Raw genomic sequence first — 27,107 nt, forward strand, 5'->3', positions numbered from 1 at the left:
AAGAAAAATAAGTATTTAGTTTAACTTACGTTAGTTATTATACAGTAAAGTTAAAAGTTAAGTACATATAATATAATAATATATATATTATATATATATATATATATATATATATATATATATATATATAAAATCAAACTAAATTTTATTTGAAAGAAATTGAATTTTATTTGCTCTTGAATTTAGATACTGTAAACTTTATTTAGCAACACGGTTTTGTTTTGCTGTAAAAATATTGTTGAAAATAGCTAAAAACGCTATTTTTATTCTTTTATCTATTTCGATTTACTCAAAATCCTAACGAGCTATGCGAATTCAACAACATGATATTTCTGCATGAAAAAGTTTACACATGAAAAAATTTCGAGTACTATGGCACTTTGAAAAGAACAAGAAAATGATTTTTTGTCAAATAATTATTTTGATAATTCAACAAAATTATTTTCAGATTTGTAATCTAGCTAAATTTTTGAACACTTTAACAAAACCTTATATATGCTCGAACATAAAAGAAGTGAGGCATCTCTCGACTCTTCGACGTTCGTATTTTCTAGTAGCATAATCGGATATTGCGTACCTCTCCATATGGTGCAATCATCGACACAATGTTCACTGAACAGTGAACTCGAAACTACTAGAAAGTATGTCCCGACTTTAATATACCACAATAAATACAAAACTCGCGTCCTAAAATCAGCGACTATTTGACAACACTATTTATTTCACCTTTCCGCGCTTCATGCCTTCGTGCTGATCTTATAATAGCACATTTCTTTCCAATACAATCGCAGGCACGTGCAACGGCTTCATCGTAGAGGATCCATCGCGAATCCACACGCGCCAGGAATTTGCCCTTTGCCAGATATAAAACCAGCGACCATGCAAAATGCCACTTAGCTTGCTTAAGTAGCGAAAGTATCGAAATGCGCTATCATTATCGTTCAATTATATTTAACGGCATTCTTATTGTCGCTCAAACGTTAATCCCAAATTCATTACGCGTCGCCATCGACCAGTGGATCGTTAAAGATCACAAGATGAGAAAATCCTGAGACAGGAAGATTCTCTTCTCAATTGCGATAGACTTCCTCGATCCATAGAATTCGAGGTTCCGGTCACGTTCGCTCGCTCGTTCGCCCGCTCGATCACGAGAGCAGGAAGTGCACATGCAGAGGATGCATTCACCTATACTCGTCGAGCGAATGGCAAGTTACGTTTTCTCGAATCGCGGCGGTCGAGTGCAGCGATGATTCACGTAATTGTGATCGCCGAACGAAGCGATCGCGTCCCTTCCATCGCAATCCGCCGGATTGCGCTTAGAAAGCGACTCGGGGGCGTCGGAGAATCTCGTTATCGATAAGGTCATCTACTGACTGAATCCATCGAACATAACCGCATTGACACATCTTCGAGAAAAATTTGCGAGATCGATGGCAATCATCGTACAGGACTGTAAAATTAATTTTGCCGAAGTGTAGCGCAATGATCGATGCGACTGAATCGGCTTTAGAAAAGAAAGAAAAAGTAATAAAACGAAATGTCAATACCAAACGAAGTATACGAATAGTAATGATATCGAGTATAAAAAATAAGGAAATTGTTGGAATACGGTAAATTTAGTCCTCGGCAAATAGAATGATTTAGAATATTATTTCACATTCGTGTAGTAATAGTTTTCGATCCTGCGATCTGCGAAATAATATATGATTTTTAAGAGGATTCCTTGAGGAGGGATTTCGATACAGGGGTTACGAATATTAACCCTTCAGTGCCATTATGGTATTCTCTCATCATGATATATCTGAGGTTTCTTTTATGTTGTATTTTACACTGTTAAATTCATAACCACAAATTATATTCAATATTAATTATCTTTAATTCTATAGATAATTTCTATAAGCTGTCACTATAATAATCTTACTCAATGTGTTGTTAATAATAAAGGAGTTAAACAATTTAATTCAAGAAATATGATTAAATTTTAGTTTATTATTTATTCCTTATTTATTTTAATATAAACTTATTTATTTTGAAATACAATTCAACCAGAAAACACCAGAAGTGCATGAATGTGATTATTTTTACAACGCTTTGAATTAAAATAGTAATTTTGGTACACTTGATAAAAATAATGAAATACTATTTAACTCAAGAAATGTAAATAAATTTAATCTTTTATATTCATTTCATTACAATCATTTAACATACTTCAACTTTTTTTGTTAATAAAGATAGAAATCTGCATATATTTGCTTATTACCGTTATATTCCTTGTCTAGTTCCAATAAAAAAAGTCATTATAATGTGCTCATTTTTACGATATTTTTACACAATACCCACGTAATAAGTACGTAATAAAACAATATAGAGTGGCATTAGAGGGTAAAATTCAACGGATGACGTAAATTCTCCAACAGTCAATCGCAAGAGACGTCGTTATACTATGAATTTTGAACAAGGTAAAGGCGATTCGCGACTGTCCTTTTTTTCCTCAGGGATTCATCTGTTCCCTATCATAATGAAAAAGACTCGTCTTTCGGGATAGATCGATGCGGCCCTGACGTGACATATGCTACAGCGGTGAAAGGAAAGAAGAGACGAAGCAGTGGTACGTGGTGTATCAGCAAAAGGAACAGCCGGGCGACTCCGACGAAGCCTTCAAGGCAGTGAGCTTTCTCTGCCTGCGGCCAAAACGTCGCCAATCACCGTTACCGATATTTTATGCACACCGTGTAGGATCCCTTGTTTTCCTACCACGGGCTCCATCTCTCGTTGATTCAGTACATTGCCATCGATCCTTGATCATCGATCGCGACGATCGAGCGAGGATCGATCACTATTCCGCGGATTTACGTTGTCTCAAAACGTTGTCTTGATTCAAGAGGTTTAATGATCGTGGTAATAGATTTTTATGAGATCTATGCATAGGTAGAACATATTTACGAAATCGGCATGGGAAAATTAATTCGACAATTGCAAGTGATCGTGCATCGGTGCGAAAGTGCTGCCGAGCAACTGCTGCCATCACGGATCGATCATCAAGATTACGCTTCTTCGAGCATCATATCGGATTTCGAAAAAAATTATGTAGTATATTGATCAAAATTGATCAAAACCGCATATTTCACGAGTAAAATGTTTACATGTAATATTTATATGTATTATTAAAACACGACTCCTTTTTATATAAATAATGTACAAGTAATGTAAAATGTGTAAATTATTATTAATTAAGTATTGTAAAACAATATGAAATGATATAATTGTCAATATTTTTGACTTTAATATTGATAAATAAAAATATATATACGAGATAAAAGCTTTAATGCAGTCTAATGCAAAAAGAACTTAGACTTCGATGATCCATAAATTGTTTACATAGATAATACGTAAAATAATTATATACTTAGATATATAATTATTATACCTACTATAATTTATATACCTAGATGTAGATGAAAATTATTATATTTTTTTAGTAAAAGTATAACCCTGATATTAATATTGAACTATATTGATCACCAATGATAGGATCTGTAACTTTCAGTGATCGCTGACCAGCACTATAAAAAAATACATGCATGAAAAAAACGATTTTGCTGAAGTATCTAAAAATTTAATTAGCTACAGATCTGAAAATAATTTTGCTGGACCATCAAAATAATTATGTAGAATGCTCAAGTTGCTAGAATGTCAAAACTTTTTATAATCTTGCTGATTATGCTTAAGTATCTTATATAATTATTTTAATGTCCAGTAAAATAATTTTAATTAATCCAATCAAATTATTTGTAGATATATATCTAGCTAAATTTTTGGATACTTTAGAAAAATTGTTTTTCCCGTGTAAAACGGATAAAAAATTACATATGTAAATTGTATAATAAGCATATTACGATAATTTTGCATAATTTAATTATATTATATAATATTTTATCGAAACATGAATTTAGTAATGCAAATTTTACTCCAGTACGGAGAAACGAACGAATTTGATTCAACATTTAACATGTTAATTCAAGGATTTATTTTATTACTTTTCCTCGATGTTTATCGAGGTTTACACGGAGTCGATCCGTTTAGGTTTTACAAATGCAATACACAAGCACGCGATGTATTGTCAAAGTCTACAGTTTGAATTAATCAATGTCATCACGAAAATGCCAGATCGCAGCATAAAACATACAGATACGTGCGTGACATGTGGCCCGCAATACTACTTCATTAAATTTCCCAATTTCTCGCGGAACAACAGCGAACCGCAATTTTCGTAATAACATCACGAAATAAATGTGGTTTGATAATGTCGTTCCCCACGGTCGTATCCATCGATCGGCGGTCAGCATTTGCATAAAACATGAAAATTAGAGCAACGTTTATACGCAGTATATATTAACAGATACGCGGTAATAGAAATGTATAGTTAATATTTCACCGACAGAAAATCGAGAGGTTATATTATGGTACATGTGATCATTTTATTTCTCTATCTTCTCTTCTAATTTATAATATACTCCGGTTTAATTGAGTATTTTGAGAGGACCTTCATGAATCGTCCTGCCGTTCTCAAGGTGAAACTATTTATATTTTCCGCAGTTAAGACGGATGAAAATAGAAAGTCCTTTAGGAGTATTACATGCCGCTGAATATTCAGGAGCCCGCGCTCTATTTCACAGGACGAGAGGGATTTCGCATGCACACAGTGCAGAAAACGCGGTTTAGTTGACCGTATGGCCTCACTAAATCTTACCAGCTAAGCGCAAAACTCCGCTTAATTCTGTTCCCGGTTTAGACTGCATAAACGCTGCAATTTCTCTTCCTGTTATTATTGCAAGGGCTTCATTGATGGGCATGATCGTTGTGTTAATTAAATACTTAAATTAAGTCTGAGATAATCTAATAGAATAATGTATGTATTTTTTAAAAGAGATATATGCGTTTAAGTGATAAATAATAATAATAAAAAAGAGAGAATATGATTTTTTCTGAAAGAGACATTTGCATTTAGACTTAATGCCTAATCTACAATACTTATGCACTGTTTCCTGTTTTCATCTTTTACTTTTTTTGCCTCTTATCGTACTTTTTGGTTTTATTCAAGATAAAAATTGATAAACTTTAGGAAGGATAAAAAACACGATGTCAATAAAACAAAACAAAGAGGAAAAAAAACAAGAAATAGTAAACAAAGAATAAATATTTTTGAAAATCGTGTTTTTTTTATTATTATTTAAGCCTGATTGTAAATCTGGCTTCAATAATAATAGAAAAGAACACGATTTTTCAAAAATAAATAAATTGTCTGTCTAAAAATAAATAAATTGTCTTCCGTAGTTGTTAATGTATAAATAATGTATTTATAAGATGTAATTTGCAAAAATTGGATTGTACTTACCAGCAAAGTTAATTACAAACATTTCACTTCTACAATTCAATTATCTTCAACAGAGATGTATCGGATCGTAAAATTGTCGGATATCCGGAAAGAATGTGACATCAGATATCTGAGAGAACAATTATCCGATCGAATATCGAATATTTTCCGATACAATTTCTCTATTCTATTAAAAAAAGGAAAGCAAGCAAAAGTAACGATAATAATTTTCTTTATCTCCCTAATATGTAAAAGAGGAAAAATGAACTGTGCAAAATATTTAGTTGAAAAAAATAGAATTCTGTATCAATAACGCGAACTTTCAATATAAAATTTTAGCCGGATATATATATGTATATGTCGAATATATATATATATATATATATATATATTACCGATACTATCCAGCTATGATATCCAGCTATTTAATAGGATAGTAAAAAAAAGGGCTAGATAAGGATATTGGATATTTCTCGGATATGATATATGATATATCTTTAATCTTGAGTAAGGAAATAAAATTGAATTGTAATATATTTTTTTATATTTGACTTGTAGTTTGACTTTTGCATTGAAGAAACGTGTTTGCGAATAACTTTGTTAGTAAATATTTCAATTGTTTGCGAATGATGTTTTACGATCTTATAAATATATATATTATTTATTACACATTTTAACAACCGTAAAGACTCATTTAGGCAACTTATTTATATTTGATTCTTAGAGTCACAAAAGTATTTTTATTTTAATACGATTTTTGTTTAAAAAGACTTTTTTGTTGTAAAAATGATAATGTTTTATACTCCAAGAGATAATAAAATCGATGCGGATGAAGTTGTTAAGAAGATTCGACTTACATCGTCTTCGAAGATAAAGAATTGTATATAATCAATTGAAAGCGTCATATTTATCTATCGATGATCGATAGAACGTCTCAGCGATGCATAATTTCTCAAGCACTATACCCTGGAGACATTCATCCCTTCCGATCACACGAGACCTTGACTGTCGATTTTTCTTCAAACTAAATGGGCTACGCGCGTCCTCGCCGATACTTAATTTACCGGATATGGATTGGTCTCGGAGGACTTATAGCATATCGATCACGTAATATGATACACGATACGCCATTAATCGCCCGCACGTCGAAGTAATTTAGAGATGATATGCAATCCCACCAAAAAAAGTGACCTTTTTTTAGCGCTTATGCGTGAAAAAGCCAAGTGTCGAGAAATGCGATAGCGACGGTTCCTTTAACGGCGTCAAACTCTGTTTATCGTTATAAGTCACGCGCGTCCCACGTGCAGCGCGAAATTGCGTTGCAGTAGCATTGCGTGGCGCATCAGGGAACCCGCAGTCCTGTTTGCCTGCACACACAGACCGGTCGAGCTGTTGAGAATAGGTGTAGGTATATCGATTTCAGCGGGGAAGAGAGCCGGAAGATCGTCCATCCTGCACACGAGCCGACGGTGGCGATAGAAGCGGGACTTCCCAGGGCCGTAACGTACGGCCAGTGCTCATGGCTCATCCCTGCCGCCTGCGTACGGCCAGTGGTGGATGACCTTGACCTACGGGGTTCCTGCCGCGCCGGCGTCGCGTCCTCCTCGTCCCCTTCCTCACGTGACCGCGTTCCGTCCTCGTCTTACCTCAGTCACCCTCCTCTCAACTCTCTTCGATTTATCTCGCTCCACCTGTGACCAACGATGCATCTGATCCGATATCTCTTGCATCGCGATAGTCTAGCGACCTCGGGGATGCACTCGGTTATTGAAGTCGATGGACTGGGAAATCAGAGGCGCCGATGGCGAGCACTTGATCGTGTGCGCATGACGTATTGCCGACACTACGGGGGATCCTTCGGATCTCCCGAGGGATCCAGTGGGAACAAAATCTTTTCATCGTATCGCAATGTATAAGAGATAGACAGGATAGTTAGAAGACATAAAAGATTTCATTGTCGCACCCTTGTCCTCATCCATCACCACGCGTGTTTTCTTCTTTTTCTAATTCTTTTTCCATGTTTTTTCCCTTCATCCTCATCTCGGTGCATCCTCATCTCTCCGAACAATTCCAGTCTGCGAAATCATTTGTTGCTGAACAATCTTGGCTCATCGCGATGAATCCCCTCTTTTCAAAATTTATTGTCCTCCCACAATCCTCCCGCGTTCTCATGATTTTCTATTTTTTTTTCTCGGAATAACGCAATCACGTTCTTCCTACACACCAATTTCTCCATTCTTATTCGTATTCTCAACAATGCTAATGGCGAATATACCTCTACAGAGGCATGCATTATTCTATACCTTTATCTAACACGCTTTATCGGCTCTCCCGGACTTTTTCCGTGACATAATAAATTACGTCTGTCTATCCCGACAACCTGTGTTTCATTAGCTCTTTCGTATTTTGTCCTACACGTTTCGATTCTGAATGCTTTTCATTTTCATATTAACGCGAACAAGACATCGAGGAGCGACTAGAATAATATTTACAGGCTTTCATAGTTACTTCTTCTCTCTCTTTCTCTCTCTCTCTCTCTCTCTCTCTCTCTCTCTCTCTCTTGATTTATCAGGAAGCTCCCTTGTACCGGAAAGAGATATTTTTAAAATTGTGTCCCAAATTTTGAAGGTCTTTGATATGTCGTTGTGTTCTCCAAATGTCAACCTTGACAGTTTCTTCGAGTCAATCTTCCAATTCTTGACGTATTAATAACACTCTTTTGCACTCTCACTGTTTCATAGTTATTATTTATTTATTTGATTTTGCCTATATTTTTATTTATAAAAATGTATACTTGCCTTCAATAAAAGATAGAAACTCTTCTTTTACTCTTAAAATAATTTATAAAAAATAAGTTTTTGACAACTTTGTATTTTTGTCCTGAGCTTGGAGTATCTCACGATTCAAGATATATCGTTTTTTTCGCATTTTATTTGAATTTTTATTAAATATGATTTAATCCTATTTTTTTCCGATTTTAGCATTATTTTTTTTGCTGTATGATTCGATCCATACGTTTCTTAAAACTTGAATCACAGATAAAATAATTACTTCTTGACAATAATGATCAAATTTTGAATTGTTATTATTATTATTGTATGTGTATTTAAAATATATTTATACTATTACTGAAATCTAGATAAATATTTAATTCAGAATGAATATACTAAAATTACAACAATTAATGAATTATTCGTATTTCCATCTGTTATGAAAGTTGCAATTAATTTAATTAGCAAAACGTAATTGGAACGCAGCAGATGCTGTGGATTAACAATCAATTGCAGTGACTGAGAGAGCAACCAATAACATTGTTCGATTCGCCAACAAAAAATAAAACTAAACCCATTAGATTCTATTAAACTCATATTTCGATATATATTAAAACGATTTCTGGTTTTAGACTTTTAATAATGAATATACGTTAATTAGAACTATTATCTCGACATTATCTTGACATTATTATTTTTTTTCTTAATTAATGATTTTTTTTATTTTAATATAATTATTAAGATAATTAAAAAGTTAATAGCAGTAGCGTAAAAAGTCTTATGTAGTTGAAGGGAAATTAACTCGAATCTCAGCAATTTAATTAAAATCTCTGCATGTGCATGAATAATTTGAAAGAACGAAAGAATGTAGCAAATGCAAAGTGCAAAATTTATTTGTGATCACGCGTAACACTCATATTTGTCGCGCAGGAGAAAATTTATTAGAAAATAAAATTTACTCAACGCGACAGTTATGCATTCAGTGAAATAATAAACAAGCAAAACAGAAGTAAAGAGCTTTTTTCTTTCACTCCTTAAGAGGGACGTTCATGAAAAATTTAACTTAGCCTCAAGCGCCACGTCCGAGCTTTTCCATCTATCGATGTCGGCTCATCAGCCCGTGCGTCCGATAAGCGTCGGCCTACCACTACTCTTACCCTCGACCGGCAGAGCAAAAACAACCCCCTCTCGTCCGTCCGTTTTCCGCCGCCTGGTTTTCTACCCCTTCCCGTACTGTGGCCGCCGGACCACTGGCAATCCCCGCGGGGCGAAGCACACGGTGCCGCACGCGCGGCCGGATCCAGTCGCACTTCGAACCCCGAGGAGATCGAGCGTGCTAACAAAGTACTCGTCATAATCCTGGACCACGTAAACGGACGCCTCGGAAGATCGTGCCGGGATTTTCTGGCATGCGATCAGGAGCATGCAGGTAGGATCCTCCCTGCTGACGGCCGACGCGTCGCGCGCCCCGTTCCTCCAAGTGGATACCCAAACTCTCGCAAGCGTTCATTGATCCCTTCTCTCGATTTCATTTTGACGATTATGACGATTATATTTACGGAAAATGATTTTTGAAGATGGAATATAAATGTAAATGAATTCGGTCTATCGATCAAACTGGTTATTAAACGTTATTGAAAGAAGTGATCTAATTCTTTGTGTGATCGATATTTAAAATTACTTCGTGATGTTGTCACGTAATATTCTGTAGAATTGGTCGGTATATAAATTGCTCTTAGCGTTATTTATGCCCATTTCTATCAGTTTAGAGTAACTTTCCACATAGAAATCGGAATAATATCATAACGACATTATCATGACTTTATTTGTTATTTATAAATTTATCATTTGAGTATGAAATGATGCCATGATGATGTCTTATGATATCATTTTGACTTAATTACGAGTCTGTGTTTTATTTGAATTTAACTCGCTTTTACTTATTTTTTATTTTCTTTAAATTTTAATAATTAAAGAAAAATAGGGAATAAATTAAACCGAGAGTTGAAGAGAGTTAATCTACATTGACATAGAAATAGTCCTTAAACCGAAATTAAAATGTCAATCGGTTCTTATTGGAGAATACGTCGTGTTCCTTATCGAAAGTCTATGTAAGAAGCATACAGGTGGGTCGGGGAGAATGTCCTAAGCAATCGGTAAACCGTAGTTATTTCAATGCAAACATTTGGTATTACAGGAAACGAACCAATAATCTTATTGCTAAACTAAACGGAATATATTTAAATATTTTTTTACATATTTGTATATTTTTTGCAAATCCATTGCTTTGTATATAATTTTTGTATATAATTTTGTATATAATTATATAATTTTTTGCAATTTTTATAATAACTGTGCGTTTTGCAAAATGAACTTATCTCTAAATTCTGTCCCTTTATCACTTCTATACGTTTCTGAAATGAATTTTACAACATTGAATTAGATTACACTGAAATGTGACTGCTACGAAAACTTGTTGAATTCAGTAGCATTCTTTTTTTTTTACAAGCAGCATTCTGCACTCTAACTAAAGGAATTCGAAAGGTTAATGTAACAAATACATGGTAGACGGTTTTATATTTTGTATTTGTTGAGAAACTCTTCTTTTGACATACCTTTTTATTACTTTTATATTACTTAACAGTTTTTATCGAGTTTTTTCTCCCATTTTTAAAATTTCGTAATCAACAGGCTATGTAAAATTATAAAATATGGCGAAATTATGAGACTAAAATAAATTATATTTATTATGTCTAATATTTCATAAAATATCTGTTGAAGTTGGAAATTTAACTCCACTATAATAATTAAATAGCTAGACAAGCTCAATATGTCAGAAATCGTGAGATTATGAGTCCAGTTTGTTTCTCGAGACTGTTTTTTCATATGTGATAATGTGTGTGAAAAACATCAAAAAGTTTAATGATTCCGAACAAAAGTCTTTTCATTCAGTCAAGATAGCATGCCAGGAAAACGATCTCCGTGCTTTTTTTCTTGCCCTCATCGACCAACGCGTGCCAAGGCCAAGCAAGAAGACGAGATCTTAAAGTCATGGTCACGAACAAGCATATGTCTTTTTATGCAGTTAAATGAATCGGTATTCCGGTATTATTAACAGTCACTCTTTTGTGTTTTCAATCGATTAGCTATCCTTGTAATTCATTTCTAATGACCTTTCGAACCTTTCCTTAGGCGGAATCTCACAAAGGAGTATATTACATTAAAATTGTATTAGCTTCCTCTCCATGTAGAACGTTCGATTGAATAGGCAAGGCAAAGTATGAGATCGCTATTTAACCTATCCACAAAAATTGACACATATATATACACACACACACACACACACACACACACACACACACACACACACACACACACACACACACACACACACACACACACGAGGGACACGATATTTTTACAAGAGTATCATAAATCATGGGAGTCATAAAATGTAGGGGTCATAAAATATGGCGAAAGTCATAAAATATGGAGGAATGAAAGTTTCGGGTGGCGACATTTCCAAACAGAGTAAACTTATCGTCTCGCAATCTCACGAATTTCTGACAGATTGATCCTGCCTAATTAATAATTAATAATTACCACAATAGAGTTAAATCTTCGACTTCAACATAAATATTTTAAAAATATTAAAAAAATAAATATAATTTATTTTAGCTCGATAATTTTGTTATATTTTAAAATTATATTTTATAATTTTATACGGCTTGTTGATTTTGGCAGAATCGTGTGATTCGCCCACAGCATGGTGCACGATATTTTTATTCTTGCGTTGTTTCATGGCTGTTAGATTAAATAGAATCGAGAAAAATTCATTATGAGATTTGTGCAGCGGAGTTTCTCGATACAAGAGACGCGATATAATTTACTTTAACTTTCTGCAAATTGTTTGACTCGAGAAGTGACTCTTGAAGTTTGGTCTTCTGTTTGCAAGATTTGTTTGAACGTAAAAATTCATCAAATCTCAAGCGAACTACGCTTATTCCGCCGGATCCACAACATATACTCTCAATTGCAGACCTTTCGACTCCTCGTCAATTTTGAATTAATTGAAGTCAAAGATGAAAGAAAGAGACTTCCCGAGAGACTTCCCGAGAGACTTCCCATACTCTCGTAGTTGTTCCTCGCGCATACGATCTTTCACACTCTTTCGCGTTTTTCCACTGGTCAATTTGGACTGCCGCCAAGTTCGCAGGTTCCATTTGGCGGAAGTTTCGTAAGAAAAAAGATAATGGAAAAGCGTTTATACATCTGGCACGCAAATTGCGTTTAAGTGTGACGGATGCAAAGTAACATTCGATTATTTGTGCTGTGTTTCTTGCAGCCTGAATCGATCACGATTGTAGCGATGCGACGCACATTCTGGGAGTCTCTCTCCAAAAAAAAGAAGATAAAACAAACGTGATATTTTTTCTGAGTTAACTGAGTTAATCGAGTTAATTCTTTTTATTGCTTGGCAGACCTTTACTAAACGAAAAGAAATCGCATTTGCGACAAGCCAACTTTTTATTACAGTAGAAACGGGTTCGTATTTTAAAAACAATCTTTACTTTATTGATTGAAACACCGTGCATTTCCCTCTCTATGACTTTTAGTGTGATTCGAAATCATTTCGCAAAACTGTCAAAAAAAAAAGTGTAATGGGTTTTGCTTGTCAGTGCAAACATTAAGTAGATAATGGACGTGGAATAGAAAAGACAAGAAAATACAAAGACATCGGACATATGACACGCTTTCAATATTTTCATTCCATTTGCGACTATTTTTTTTTCTTCCTTGCCTGTCATGCTCATGGAGCAATCACTATGAGTTTCGTATTTCTATTTCTCGATATATATTTCAAGTACGACCCTTCGTCGTATCATCACACACTTCCTGCTCGCACACTTCCTTATCGATCTGTTTTGTATTCTTCTTTAGTCAATCCTTGATTTTATCCTCAAAGAATTTGAATCTTTTTATGGCATAATTGAAAAAATATAAAGGAGATGATGGAATTATATGATCCTTGTATAATGGTCCTTATTTTTAATATCTCCGTTATTAGATAATGAATTTTCATTGGTTTTATTATTTATGGATACTGTAATCAATATTATGTGTGTTCTCTTAAGCAAAATAAATTTTTAAATTTATTTTTATTAGGGGTTGATATTATCATCCTGCTTTTTAATATCACGCAGTATCGTCACATTTTTATAAATAATTTAATTTAATTTAATTTAATCTAATTTAATTTAATTTAATTTAATTTAATTTAATGTACTCATGAAATTACATTGAATGCGAAAGCATGTGAATACACAAATGGTAAGGCACTAGCCACCAGTAAACTGCTTATATATAAACTGCTTACATATATAAAACTACTTATATATAAACCTACCAGAATAATTTTATGTAATAATTGACTAACAATGAGACAATACATTACTAATATAATAATTATACTAAGAATAAGACATGATTGATTGAGAATGAGACAATACATTACTAATATAATAATAATAATATTTAAATTACGTTGAAAGAAAATTGATAATGTCTTAAGTAATAAATATTTCATAACTTTGAGGCTAGAATCGATTGAACTTTGATTAATATACTCGTTAAGCTTTAATTTTAAATCTCGATTATTAATAAAGTTATTGTATAAAATATAAATGGAGGGATCATAATATACCTTCTCTTTTACTATTCTTTATAGTAAAAATATTTTGCAGAAAACGATTATATATAGAATTAAAAAGAGGGAGAAGCAGATTCAGATTTCGGAATACGCTACGCATTTTTTCAGCATCCACATTTCCTCGCGTTTGAGTTTTATTGATTCGTTTCGCGTTGCTTCTGCGGCCTGTCGCCTTTTTCTCGACGCTTTTTTGTACACCGAAGCGACCTTTGCAAGCTCGCCGTACCGGAAATCAGCGAGCCGTTTATCCCCCGATTGCGTCCTGTAGATGGACGCGCGCCAGCCTGCGTGAATGCGATTCTCGCGCGGCGAGACGTGCGAGACATTTTGAACTTTAAACCGTGTATTATTATCCACCGTTGTCCGCACATAACACGTCGTCGTAGGTTTAATAAAAATCAAGATCACTCGATCGACGGAGAGAAAACCCTTGCGACGAATATGCTCCAGCGCGAAAAGGCCGAAGGTGAGGCACGAGTAAGGGTAGGAATAATAACTCATTGAGAAATTATGAAAATGATAGTTCAGATTGCGCTTTACATTTTATTTTGGCTAATAATGATAATGCAGACGTGGCATAATGATAATGCAGACTTTTCAATTCTGATTCATAACAATGTAAAAATATATTCGTTCACGTTAAATTGGACAATGAAATCGGATCGGTATCGTTCAGCAGTTGAAACTATTTTCATGGTTCGTGATTTAAAAAACATATATTTCTGTTTTTTCCGTTTGCACAATGATGTTATTCGAGATCCAAGTTTCATCCAGGTTGTATCAATAAAAGAATTATGTTAACTAAATATAATCATACAGATAAAAGCTCGAATTTCGAAAAAATAAAGAATCTGATATTCTTCAAAAGTCGCACAATATTATCGGAGAAATCTATATTCTCGTCCATAGATGCATCTTTTGATAACATCGATTTATTTAAAAACAATAATTTATTTTAAAAACAAAAAACCATTTCCTTCTTCTAAGAATACGATGTAAAGAATTCGCTTCGTTCATATAAATCTAATCATGAATATATCTACAAAAAATATACTTGATGTTACTGATTTTGATATATTGAAGAAAAATTTTTGCCATTTATGATTACAACTGCTTGATAAAATATTTTTATTGTTATTACTGCTAAATGTTAAATAATAATTTATATTTATAATTATATTTATAGTTCTGTATATAAAAAGGAATATACAGTTGTCCTAGAAAGAGAAAGAAAGAGAAAGAGAGAGAGAGAGAGAGAGAGAGAGAGAGAGAGAAGAAACGACTTAATAGTAATTAAATTTAATTATTATATTTATATAGTTTTATGAGGTAAACTAATTAGTGTATCAATTAATGGACATTATTGAACAAAAATGACAAAAATTTTAAAGCTGTGAATGTGCACGATTTTCAATTCACACAAGTGAAAAATGCTATATTTGATTAAGACAAACTCTTTGTGCTTAATAATATTTCTTGCAAATTTATACAATTTTCAGTTCAAGCAAACTGTGCATCGATTATTTGAAACCGACACTGGAATGGTAAATTAATATTATTGACAAGCAATTTTTATTCTTGATGATAAGTAAACATTTTATAAATAAACATCTTAGAAAGCTTAATAATTACCTAAATAAATTACATCTTATATAATTATATATATATATTATATATATTATATTATATATATATTATATATATTATATTATATATATATTATATATATTATATATATTATATATTATATATATTATATTATATTCTAAATACATGTACATTTATTGTTTACGAATTTATTTATAATCATACGTTTTATTAAAAGTATAAAAGCTTAATATTAAATTATAATATTAAATTATAATATAATATTAAATTTTTGTCATTTTGTTTAATAATTAGAATTGTTTAGTTGGACATTAACATGTTCACTAACTGTTCACTAACTGATGTGTACATTTACGTACTTTATATACCAAAAATATACATGATTGTCCCAGATAATGACTATAAGAGTACAATAATAACTAAAAATGTTTTACCATGCAATTATAATTATACTCTCAAAATCTGAATCAGTGGATAATCACTGATATCAGTGCCAAGTATGCCGCTATGTAATGTAATCGGTGAATGAAATGTAAGATCCCTAACCTAACTAATCTTTATGGTGTGATCTAACTAACCTTGTTTTAGTGCTTAAATTCAATCAATATGATATTGGAAGATTGAAATTAACGCAAATATCAGTATTTTAATTATATAATGCTCAAATATTCTTCCTTTTTTAGTTGAACTTCACTGATTATCAGTGCAAAACATGTCACTTAGTAATTAGTAATTATCCACTGATTCAGATCAGAGAGATTTGGAGAGTAAATATCAAAAATTTTTCTCTTAGTATAAGATTTTTAACAATTTATTAACAATTTATTATTATTAAATACGATTTCATAAAAACACATTAATAATTAATAACAGAGATAAAAGGGCTCGAGGGAATAAGCGCTATTTCAAGGTGCTCAAATTGTTCAAGAATATCTCTCAATATTCAAATTAAATTTATTGAAGAAACACATAGAACAAACATAATCATTAAAAACGATAATAAATTCGTACGTTTGGCATAAGAGAAGGTATTCTCGATAGAGAACTTAATTTGGCTTCCCTGGAGACTGCAAAAAATTTACATTTTCCAATTTTGTATGCGTAGACAATGAGCAATATTAATTATGTAAAACCTTTTTGCGTATATTTTTGAAGAAAATTAGAAAACTAACCGAAACGTACGAATTTATTACCGTTTTAATGATTATGTTTTTTCTATGATCTCTTCAATAAATTTAATTTGAATATGAGAGATATTCTTGAACAATTTGCGCATCTTGAACAGCGCTTATTCTCTCGAGCCTTTTTATCTCTGTTATTACTTTTAAGTTAGGGAATCAAAACATTCAAATTTTTACATTAATAATTAATTTTATAAAAGTGGTATTTTTCAAAATTCATCAAACTCTTAACTATAATTAGTCAGATGTTATTACGAAAATTAATGTAATCGTATCTCTGATATGACCTCAAAGATATTTTATACTGACTGAACGATAAGCAGGCATGTGCACGATATTTCGTGACAAATGCTCTCAGAATAGCGTATCGCGCGGAAGTTTCAATTTATCACAATTTTGCAATAACAATCCGTGAAAATCTGTACTCTGTTATATGATGACATAAACTGAGAATTGATGTTTCCATCGCATCAGCTGTATCAAGATATTCTTCCATCTTGATAAACAAGTCGTACACGCGAAAGAGATTCTCTCTGTTACTTTTATTACTCTTTTTAAAACGTCATTAGGATGGAAGTAAAGCTCGCGGTAGCGAAACAACTGAGTATCGCATCGATTAATCTGCTCTTGAAACGCGACCATGGCTAAAAATATTTCTTTTCAATATTTCACATGCTAATAGCCAGCCGTGAAGGACCGGCCTTTTATGTGGCGCGAACGCAGAAAATGTTTGTCTCGTGCTGCGACATTACGAAGTTTCTAGCGACGATATTTATTATCGAGAGAGCAGTTAAAAGTCGCAAGGCATTCTCGCGTTCTCGTGTCGCGCGATACGCAAGCCTCATATTTCAAAGCTAATACAGTTCCAAGTGCATGCCGCAATGAAATTAAAATCTTGTTTCCCTTTTATTATTTGTATTCAAGGTATTCTAATGAGCATTTTCAAAGTGCATTTTATTCCGACACGTCTCCCAACAAGTTTGAAGAACCTTTGCGAACAACAGAAAAAAAGATAAGATTCCTTCCAAAAAAAATATGCATTTACATGTAAAAGTCCGGCCAAATGGATTTTTCATGTCTTCTTTTAAAAACAAAGACAATTTTTTGTTAGTACCATATTGATTTAATTTGGATTAATATTATATTGTATAAATACATTTATTTCTTATATAATTTTCTTTAAATGGTATACACAGCTAGTATGCCCATTAAGTAATAAGATTGATTTTTCCTCTCATATTAGTAACCCTCCAATCTGACCACTGACCACGCTTGTCCTTGGTTTTTTCTCTACTTTAATTCTCTTAATTAATTAGCACTCTGTGTTGTTTCAGTTAGAGAAGCAGCTTAAAATATTAAGACGTGTTTGTTGCTTGTGTGTTGCTTGTAACAAATGGAACCGTATATTATACAGCAATATGTCGTCTTTTTTGTAAAATTTTATAACAATATTATGACAAAGAAGATTTGTTGAAACTTTGCGTTGCAAATACAAAAAAGGTGATATATCACTGTACGCGAGATTATGTGATTCCATTTTTATTACACAAGCAATACAAGAAATTATTAACATTTACCTCTTTTGTCTGACTTCTTTCTAGGAATAATTAGCATCTAATAATAATAACCCATTATTCTGTAATCAAAATGGCGTATTCAATATGGCGAACCAACATATGTCTTCTTAGATTTGAATGAAATTAGTGAATGAAAATAGTGAAAAAATTTGCTATCTTAATTTTTGTGCAAGATATATTTATTTCTCACTTTTACTCTATTTTTATATTCGACGAGGTATGCAGATAAAGAAGTGAAACTCCAAAGAGTATTGATTTTTTTGTAAATAGTTCTCCATTTTTTATCCTTTTTTATCTTCATAAAATAAGCTTTCGAAAGAAATCGTTGTCTTTATTTTGTATCTCCATCCCACTTGCAAGCGAAAAGATAATTTGCTACTTCAGACTGAAGCAACACAGTTCGAGTTGGAATATGGAAAAATTCAAACATAGCAACGAGCAACAGGATTGCTAAGATAAGAGAAAAAAATGAGTTTTATTATTTAACGAGCATACTGTATACAATATACAAACTTACTTTGATCTTTATTTTAAAAAAAATGTGAAAAATCTATTTGGCCGAAGACTTTTATACGCTACTGTTAGAATTTATGATAAAATTGTAAAACTATAAAGTCGTTCAGCAGAAGCCACTGAAAGAGCTGGGTTTGTGCCTCAATACGGGGATATCAACGAATTGCTCAACAAACAACATTGTCATCGCCGAGGTCTGCAACGAAACGCGCGGGGCACTTCCGCTTCTTCAGGTATGGCCCAGCGACTCGCCCAGAGCCGATACCGACGAACAGGCCCCAGTTTTTGTGTTCCCAGACATACAGGAAAGTGTCAACGACAGCGGCATCGAATCCATCCAGGTGTGACTCTTACGTGATATTATTTTCTCTATTAAATCTCTAAACTCTCTCTCTCTCTCTCTCTTTCGTAAATCAATACTTTTCAACTGTGCTTACATGAATTAAATAAATATAAGTGTTCTCAAGATATTTTTACACCGTAAATTTTACTTATTATTTATTTATTCTTAAATTCATAATATGAAATCCAATTTAAGTTATCTTTCATCATTTCTATATAATTGTCACTATTCCTACTTAATATGTCGTTAATTTACATTAAGACGTCCGTTAGAGGACGAGATCTATTTTTAAAATTTCACATTTTTTTCTTAAATAACGTTTGTTATAATTTATTACATTCCTTGTCTTAAAATATTCAGCATTTCTATAACGGCTCTTTTTTCCGACTTGTAAAAGATAACTAACAATGAAGTTAAATAATTTCATTCAAGAACTGTATTAAATTGGACTCACAGAACCTTACTAATTATATGAAAAATTAATATACAATTCTCGGTATATAATAGTACAGAGGCCTTTATTATTTAACAATAAATATAATATAAATTCTACTTTAAAATTAAGCAATTTAAAAAAATGAGTTGATTAAATCAGTATTGTTTTTTTAATCACATTTTTTAATGAAAATAATATTTTTAAGAATTACAACATACTTGAAAGTTAAAAATAACAAAATGTTATTTAATTCAAGGAATTAGTTTAAAGTTGATCCTTTAACATTTAACACTGTGAGGACGGATGTTTTGAAGCATTCAAAATTCTTTTCGTGTAGGACAAATATTGAACATGTTTTTGTTAAAAACTTTTTGCACGAATTAATTCCTGCCTTGTCATAACAAGAAAAAAATACCTTAATTTTTGTGAAATGCGTTAAAGGCATCGCCGTCGCCATGCGGTGCCACCTGCAACAGTCCGGCGATGACGCCACAACAATCGCGTCGTGCCAGCCTGCTACATCCGGATCATGCGCGATTGCAGCTGCATTATCTTCACAATCACCATAACGTGGGAGTGAAAAGTCCGTCATCGCCGGACAAAACATCTTTGGACGAGGACCACGAGGATCGACCCGCGCCGCCAAGTCCCTCCAGTTCGACCACCAGCAGTTTGCGATCGATGCCAAGCTCGGCAATCGTGTCGATGCACTCGCAAGACAGGAGACGTAGCAGCAGGTAATTGACTTGATATGTTTAGACTGCACTCTATCCGATATCTTTAGTCAATGAACAGATCTTGTTCTTTATTTTTATTCTTTTATTTTATTTTATTTTACTGCTACTTTAATGCTCTTCTATAAAGGCCATAAAATGAATAAAAGATATAATAAATATATAACACATATTAGTATAGATTATAAAAATATAAAAATATTTAATTTGACAAAAGCTCTCGTAATCAAAAATATTTAAATGTGGGATGCTGACACAACATAGAGCATTCTGTTAAAAAATGTTGCTATTATATAGTTAAAATGATCTGTGTATGTGTTAGTATTTATAATTACTTAGTATAATAATTGTTGATTAAAATGTTTATAGTTGTTACAGCTATAATATTAATAATTATATTTATAGTTTTAAAAAAATATATATATAGAGTTAGCATAAAAGTGATTATAAATTATAATATGAATATCTATATAAAAATCCGATGTCTTCTAATTAAAAATTATGATTAAATGATATAGCAATTGCATTTTTTCTTTCAGTGTGAGACAACATTGGGGGAAGTTATGATCCTTTGTTTATCGTAATAACATAGATAGTCAAAATTATATCAATATTTAGATGTAAGATGTAGGCATTTGAGAGCAATTTTTCTCCCGAATTATATTATTCTCCCGAAGAATATGAACAAAAATATAGTTTATAGAATTTCTTGTAAAGATTGTGACATATATTGGACAAACAAAAAGAAAATTAAAAACTAGAATTAATGAACATAAAAATCAAATCAATAGAAAGACAAATAATTTAACTGTTATCACAGAACATAAGTTAAACAATGGACATGAATTTAAATGGGATGATATTAGAATTATAGATAGAGAGAAGTATTTAAAAGATCAATTTCAAAAATGCTACATATAAAACTTCAAAAAAACATAATTAATTTACAAACCGATACTGAATTTTTATATCACATTATGTAAATGTTGTGTTTATCTATTCTTGATAAACTGTAAAATGAAAAATCCAAGTCAGACTGTATTTTATTTTTTATATAATAACTTTCCTTTCTTAATATTTTATTATTTATGACTTACAATGTTCTTGTTAAACACTGTTGACACACTTAATGTTTATTTATCATTGGTAATGATAAATTAATTTTGACTTGCATTTTGACAAGAAATTAACGTAATAGAAACGTATATTCTAAAGATGAATTTTATTAAATTTGTATTATCATTATTTGCGGTCTTACAATGTTATACTTGGTATGTTGGATGAGTACAAATGAAAAACAGCTGTAGGTAATTATTTCGAAATGTTTAAAATAACACATTTTAGACCTTAACAGTTACACAGCTGGTTAAGGATCAATACTCAATACTCAAATTGGCAATCATTTCAACCCACACAGTAATGAAATATTTCAATAAAAAATTAGTGATATACGCTGAAGATGATTTAAAAAAAAATTGAAACGTTCGTATTAATAAAGATATTATATAAACTTATTACTCAGTTTTATTGAACAGATATACGCTAAATCTAACTGCATTTGCTCTCAAATGCCTATATCTCACATCTAAATATTGATACAGTTTTAATTATCTACGTTATTACTTACTTAGATAGACAAACGATAAACAAAGGGTCATAACTTTCCCCAGTGTTGTACTCACACTGAAAGAAAAAATGCATATCATTTAATCATAATTTTTAATTAGAAAACATCGGATTTTTGTACAGATATTCATATTATAATTTATAATCATTTTTATGCTAACTCTATACATATTTTTTTAGAACTATAAATATAATTATTAATATTATAGCTGTAACAATTATAAACATTTTAATCACAATTATTGTACTAAGTAATTATTAATACTAATACACAGTAAAGTAATTATTAATACAATACAGTACAGATCATTTTAGCTATATAATAGCAACATTTTTCAGAATGCTCTATGTTGTGTCAGCTAATAATTTTCTCTTAGTATAATAAAATTCTATCTAATCTATATTGTCGGATCTCGGAGTAGTAACTATAAGTTTAATAAATATTATTGCAAAAAATATTATATTCTTCTCATCTTTTTGTGTGGTGTGAAGTATCGGCGAGTATCTATTTTTTAACCTTATCCTTGGTCGCGTATATGCGCATTTCAAGCAAGGTCTCAGAGATCCGAATGGCATAATCTATTGTATGATATACGCGTTCGACGTCGGACTCAATCTTGACTCGTGTCAAGGAACGACCTTGACACAATGCAAATATACGGAAGGTACGTCACGATGTTACGGTTGTATATGTATGTGAGCACGCGCGCGTATATGTAAGTACTAGTAGAATTATTCGCCACTTGTACAGGTTCTTGCCACAAACACTGAGTGGTTCTTTGAGGACCTCAAGAAAATCGCTTTTCTCCCCCAGTCTTGAAATCAACCCAATTTTGTTCTTTTTTTGCTCATATTCTATAATCTTACAAGCGAGCACGCAGAACCTTTTACGAGGTCAAGACATTGGATCGTCTTGATAGAGGCTCACTTTCCATCTTATTTTACTATATTTTTGTTTGCAGACAATTCCCATCGTAAGTTCTTACTTCAAAGCAAGAACTTATGATGGGAATCGTATTCGTGTCTAAAGGTTAAAATCGTGAGAGAGATTCCAAAATGTCTGTCAAAAAATTTGATAATTTATGTTTGATTTAATCTATAGTTAAATGAAATAAATAATTAAAGCAGATAATATATTAATTATATAACAATTACAGAAATAATGTGTATGTAAAATATAAAGATTTTTAGGATAAGAAAAGAAGGTTGAATAATTCATTTATTTTTAAAAATAAGAAGAAAATAAGGACTTGTAAAAGTATAGTGACATAAATATAGTGTACATTATTGATAAAATATTGTATATTGTATTTGAATTTACATTACACATTAATAATTCGTAAAATGTTGATTCGTACGTTTCGAGCTATTCCCAGCAAAGAAAAAATTTGATTATGTACTCTTAGGAACATTGAGATGGAGTAGCTCTTAGATTGCCAAGAGCTGTAAAAGTTCTATTGTTTCATCTTCAGAATAAGAGAATGCCTAAATGAAAATATATAGACATTGTCCCCGAATACCAATTGTCAGACCTTATAGTAACAATAATACTTAATTATTATAAGAATAAATATCTAAGTCGCGATTAAAGATCAAAATTAAAATAAAATGGTTTAATAATATTTTATAATTACAGACTTTTCAATTTGGTTTTTACATGCGATTATTTTTTAATTAACCTTCATTTTTAACTTTTACAGAAAAGCAGCACTATATAAGTATTGCTCTATTTTTTTATATTGTAATTTATAAAAATAATTTGCTCTACGGTACTTGTTTTACGGATGGAATTCCAAATACTAAAAGTAACTGTTAGATGATTACCAATGATTACTACATATAATATATTCACAAATAAAAACTTATACATAATAAATCTTATTTCTTGATTGCTTGTATATTGTAATGTGCCTTTCTTCTTATTCGATTTTCAAGCATTATACTTTTTGATTAATATTTTTTAACGTTAAAAACATTGTTAGTTTCACAAAAGTTTATTTTTCTCTACTGTTAAATCTCTATTAAATCTAACATTTTAAATTTTGTGAATTTCTAATATACATATACCTATCACAAATTTGAATTTAGTGAATCCAAAATCTTTTATAACAAATCTTTAGAAAACTTGTTCGTTTTTAAATATTGATATTACGTAGCAGAAACACGAGAAAGACAAGAAACTATTGTATATAGTGTTCTGGAGATAGTGTCATATTTTGAGATTAGGAACTATAATAAATCTTACTTAAACGAAAGCTATAAGATTTAAAAAATTGATTCATCTGCCCTCTGAAAGTTAATTATACTGGTATCATGCTCCTGACATGATTGATATTTGGAAACAATGTCTATATACACTTCCATCTCACCGCTTCCGACCAAGCTGATATAATACAACTTTTAATTCTGGTAATTTAAGAGATTCCATTTTACTTTTTCCTAGAAAGTTGAAAACTTCTTAAGTTTTTTTGAGCATGTGACCACCTTACAAAGCGACAAGAAAATTTCCCATTTTATCCAATTCGTAATTTTATAAAAAAAAAATGATCAAACTCACAGAAATTCAAATGACATAATATTCTTCCGAAAATAGAGATTTTAAAATCAATTTTTTAATTTTTTTTTAATTTATTCACTTTTAACGAAGATACAGCTTAAATTATTGTTTAAATTTTGAAGCGTTACAGATTTTTGCTCTAATAATTAAAAAAAAAACACTTTATTATTAACGTTTTGTTGCAATACTTTATTAATCATTAATTTGCATGCTATACTCTCTCACACTATTCTTAATTTATTACTTTTTCAAGCATGCTATATACTTTTATTGAACTTTTAAATATGATGCATCAAGAATAGATATATTATTTCAAATAATATAATATAGACAAATAGTATATAATAATTATTAACTAAATAAGTTTTATTAACAAATATACAGTAATAATATACAATAATTAGCTAAAATAATTAGAACAAATGATAATTAGCGCGTGGCGTGTAAAATAATTAAAAGATCTCCATGATTTTTTTTCATCAGCAGATACAGCATGTTCGATGCTCTGGATTTGGAATATGCTTTACTGAGAGCCGCAGCCCGTGGTTCCGTGGGCCCGTACTCCCTATCGGAATCCCTTCACAAGTTGACCTTCACCCAGAGTCTGGCCTTTCCTGCTCTAGCTCGCGGACTTGCCGCCAAGCAGAGCGTACCGAGCGGGAGGTCTCAGCAGCCAACGGAAAGCGGACTGAACGCCTTCGCCAAAGTAGTGACCGCGATGGTACTGATGCTGGTGAGCGTGCTGGTTTTCGGTGTGGTCTACAAGTTCGCTAAGACGTGAGGCTGGCTGCTGGCACCTGGTCGATATACTGAATCGATGCAGGATGGCAATCGTCTGGGTGCCGGCGACTTCTTCAGCGATGTCTGATGAGGCCTGAGAAAGGGTCTAAATCTCAACCCGCCCCGCGCAAGAAGAATTGACAAGCGATGAAAGAGACATAGGATATTGTGTGATACAGTCCATGTCTAAGATAACGTTTCAACTAAGCATTCGTTGGTCCTTCGTTGCCGAGATTGATGTGTGAATGGGAAATGAATGGAACAACTGCGATATATGACTCAATTTAGAGTAATCGGTCAGGTTGTAATAAGATTTTATACGATATCTTATTGTCTTGGGTGCGGTCTCATTATAAATCCTTCGAAATGTTTGATTGATCAATTAGAAGAGAGAATTTCATTATTTGACTAATCAAAGAATTCTTCAAAGCATTTGTAATATCAAGTTGATCGTACTCTTTGTCGTGTAATCATATATGTATTTACGTACTTAACGTAAAGTTTCAGCGAAGATGACGCTGTCATAAGAAGAAATGCGAGATTAGTAATGAAAGGCATATTATAACATTATCGATTTGACAATCCGTCAAAGTGACAAAAAATATATGAATCCAATTGTATACATATATACATATAATATTTACATATTGTGAATATGTATAAATAATATGATGTCGATAAAAAGTTTCGAGATATGAAAAACATGTAAAATGAGGAAATCTAAGAAGAATTACAGAATGCATATTTCCTACAAGAATATTTAACCGGTTTATTTCTTGAAAAATAGTTGTATGTAGGAATCAACAAAGAAAGTTTTACGTACCGATGAGTGTACTCGATCCAAAATAACGAATACAAACTTATGCTCTGAGCTGCGGTATTATCGAAGAAAATATTTTCGCGTCGCTTTCCATGGTACTTCAAGAGCCGCGGGAAACTTATTAAAATTAAAATTTTTCACCGAGTTTTACTCGGTTGATAGGCAATAACTGGGATGAGTTTCGGTCAATATAAGTCAGATTGCAGTTGTACGACGAGGAGAGGACAATTGTGGGTCGAGTCATTCGTTGACCTGTCTATTCCGCGTGGTAACGTTTCAAATGGAGCGCGCTTTATGCAATCGAGCGAACGCTCAAAACTTCAATCGTGATTTTAATCCTCCAAAGTTGGCAGTAGATTTATTGAAGTTATTCAATTATAAATCTCTTTGTCAAAAATGTCAAACAATTCAATTTTCTTTATGCATCTACGAATTTGAATTATTTTTATTATATTATTATATTATTAAAATATATTTAACATTCATTTCATTTTATATGAGTTATATGAGTTATTTTGGTTGATTGAAAAATGAATTTTTAGTGCCTTTTCTCCATCTGCAATCTGGGCATTTTTTGATACAAAAAAATTTTATTGTCAAATTTTATCCTTATTTTTGTTCAAATTTCAATGTTATTAAATAAACATTTTAATATTTAAGTTAAAAAACTATTTGGTGATGTAATGGAGATGTTGAAAAGTAATTCTAAAGTAATTCTAATTTAAATAATTTTAAATTTTTTAAATAATTAATTTTAAAAATAATTAATAATTTAAGTAAGTAATTCTAAATTTTTCCATATTTTTTGAAAGTCTATATAGAACAGTAAAAAAACTTGAGTTGAACAAAGAAGATCCAGATTGGAGAAAATAAAAATATAATCGCAGACAATTTTACAACAGCTAAAATAAATAAATTAATTCTCTTAGAAATCTCAATAATTGTACAGATTTTGGCATCAGCTCTAGAGACTTAATCGCAATTTAAATACAGATTCTTGGGTTTCAAAGTGAAAGTCAAGAAATGATCGCAAGTGAAACGATAGCCGTATTTACGGATTATATCTTCGAATTTTTG

General features: G+C 31.8%; 1 protein-coding gene across 1 annotated transcript; it reads left to right on the forward strand.

Moving 5' to 3' along the window:
• Positions 1-1,482: 1,482 nt before the first annotated feature.
• Positions 1,483-25,211, forward strand: LOC105620140. Its single transcript, XM_012201648.1, has 6 exons — positions 1,483-1,610; positions 2,496-2,666; positions 9,213-9,574; positions 18,837-19,075; positions 19,955-20,250; positions 24,914-25,211. Exons 1-6 carry the CDS (start codon positions 1,483-1,485, stop codon positions 25,209-25,211), a joined length of 1,494 nt encoding a protein of 497 aa, XP_012057038.1.
• Positions 25,212-27,107: the final 1,896 nt, after the last annotated feature.

This window comes from Atta cephalotes (genome assembly GCF_000143395.1).
Source record: "Atta cephalotes unplaced genomic scaffold scaffold00024, whole genome shotgun sequence".
NCBI lineage: Eukaryota > Metazoa > Arthropoda > Insecta > Hymenoptera > Formicidae > Atta > Atta cephalotes.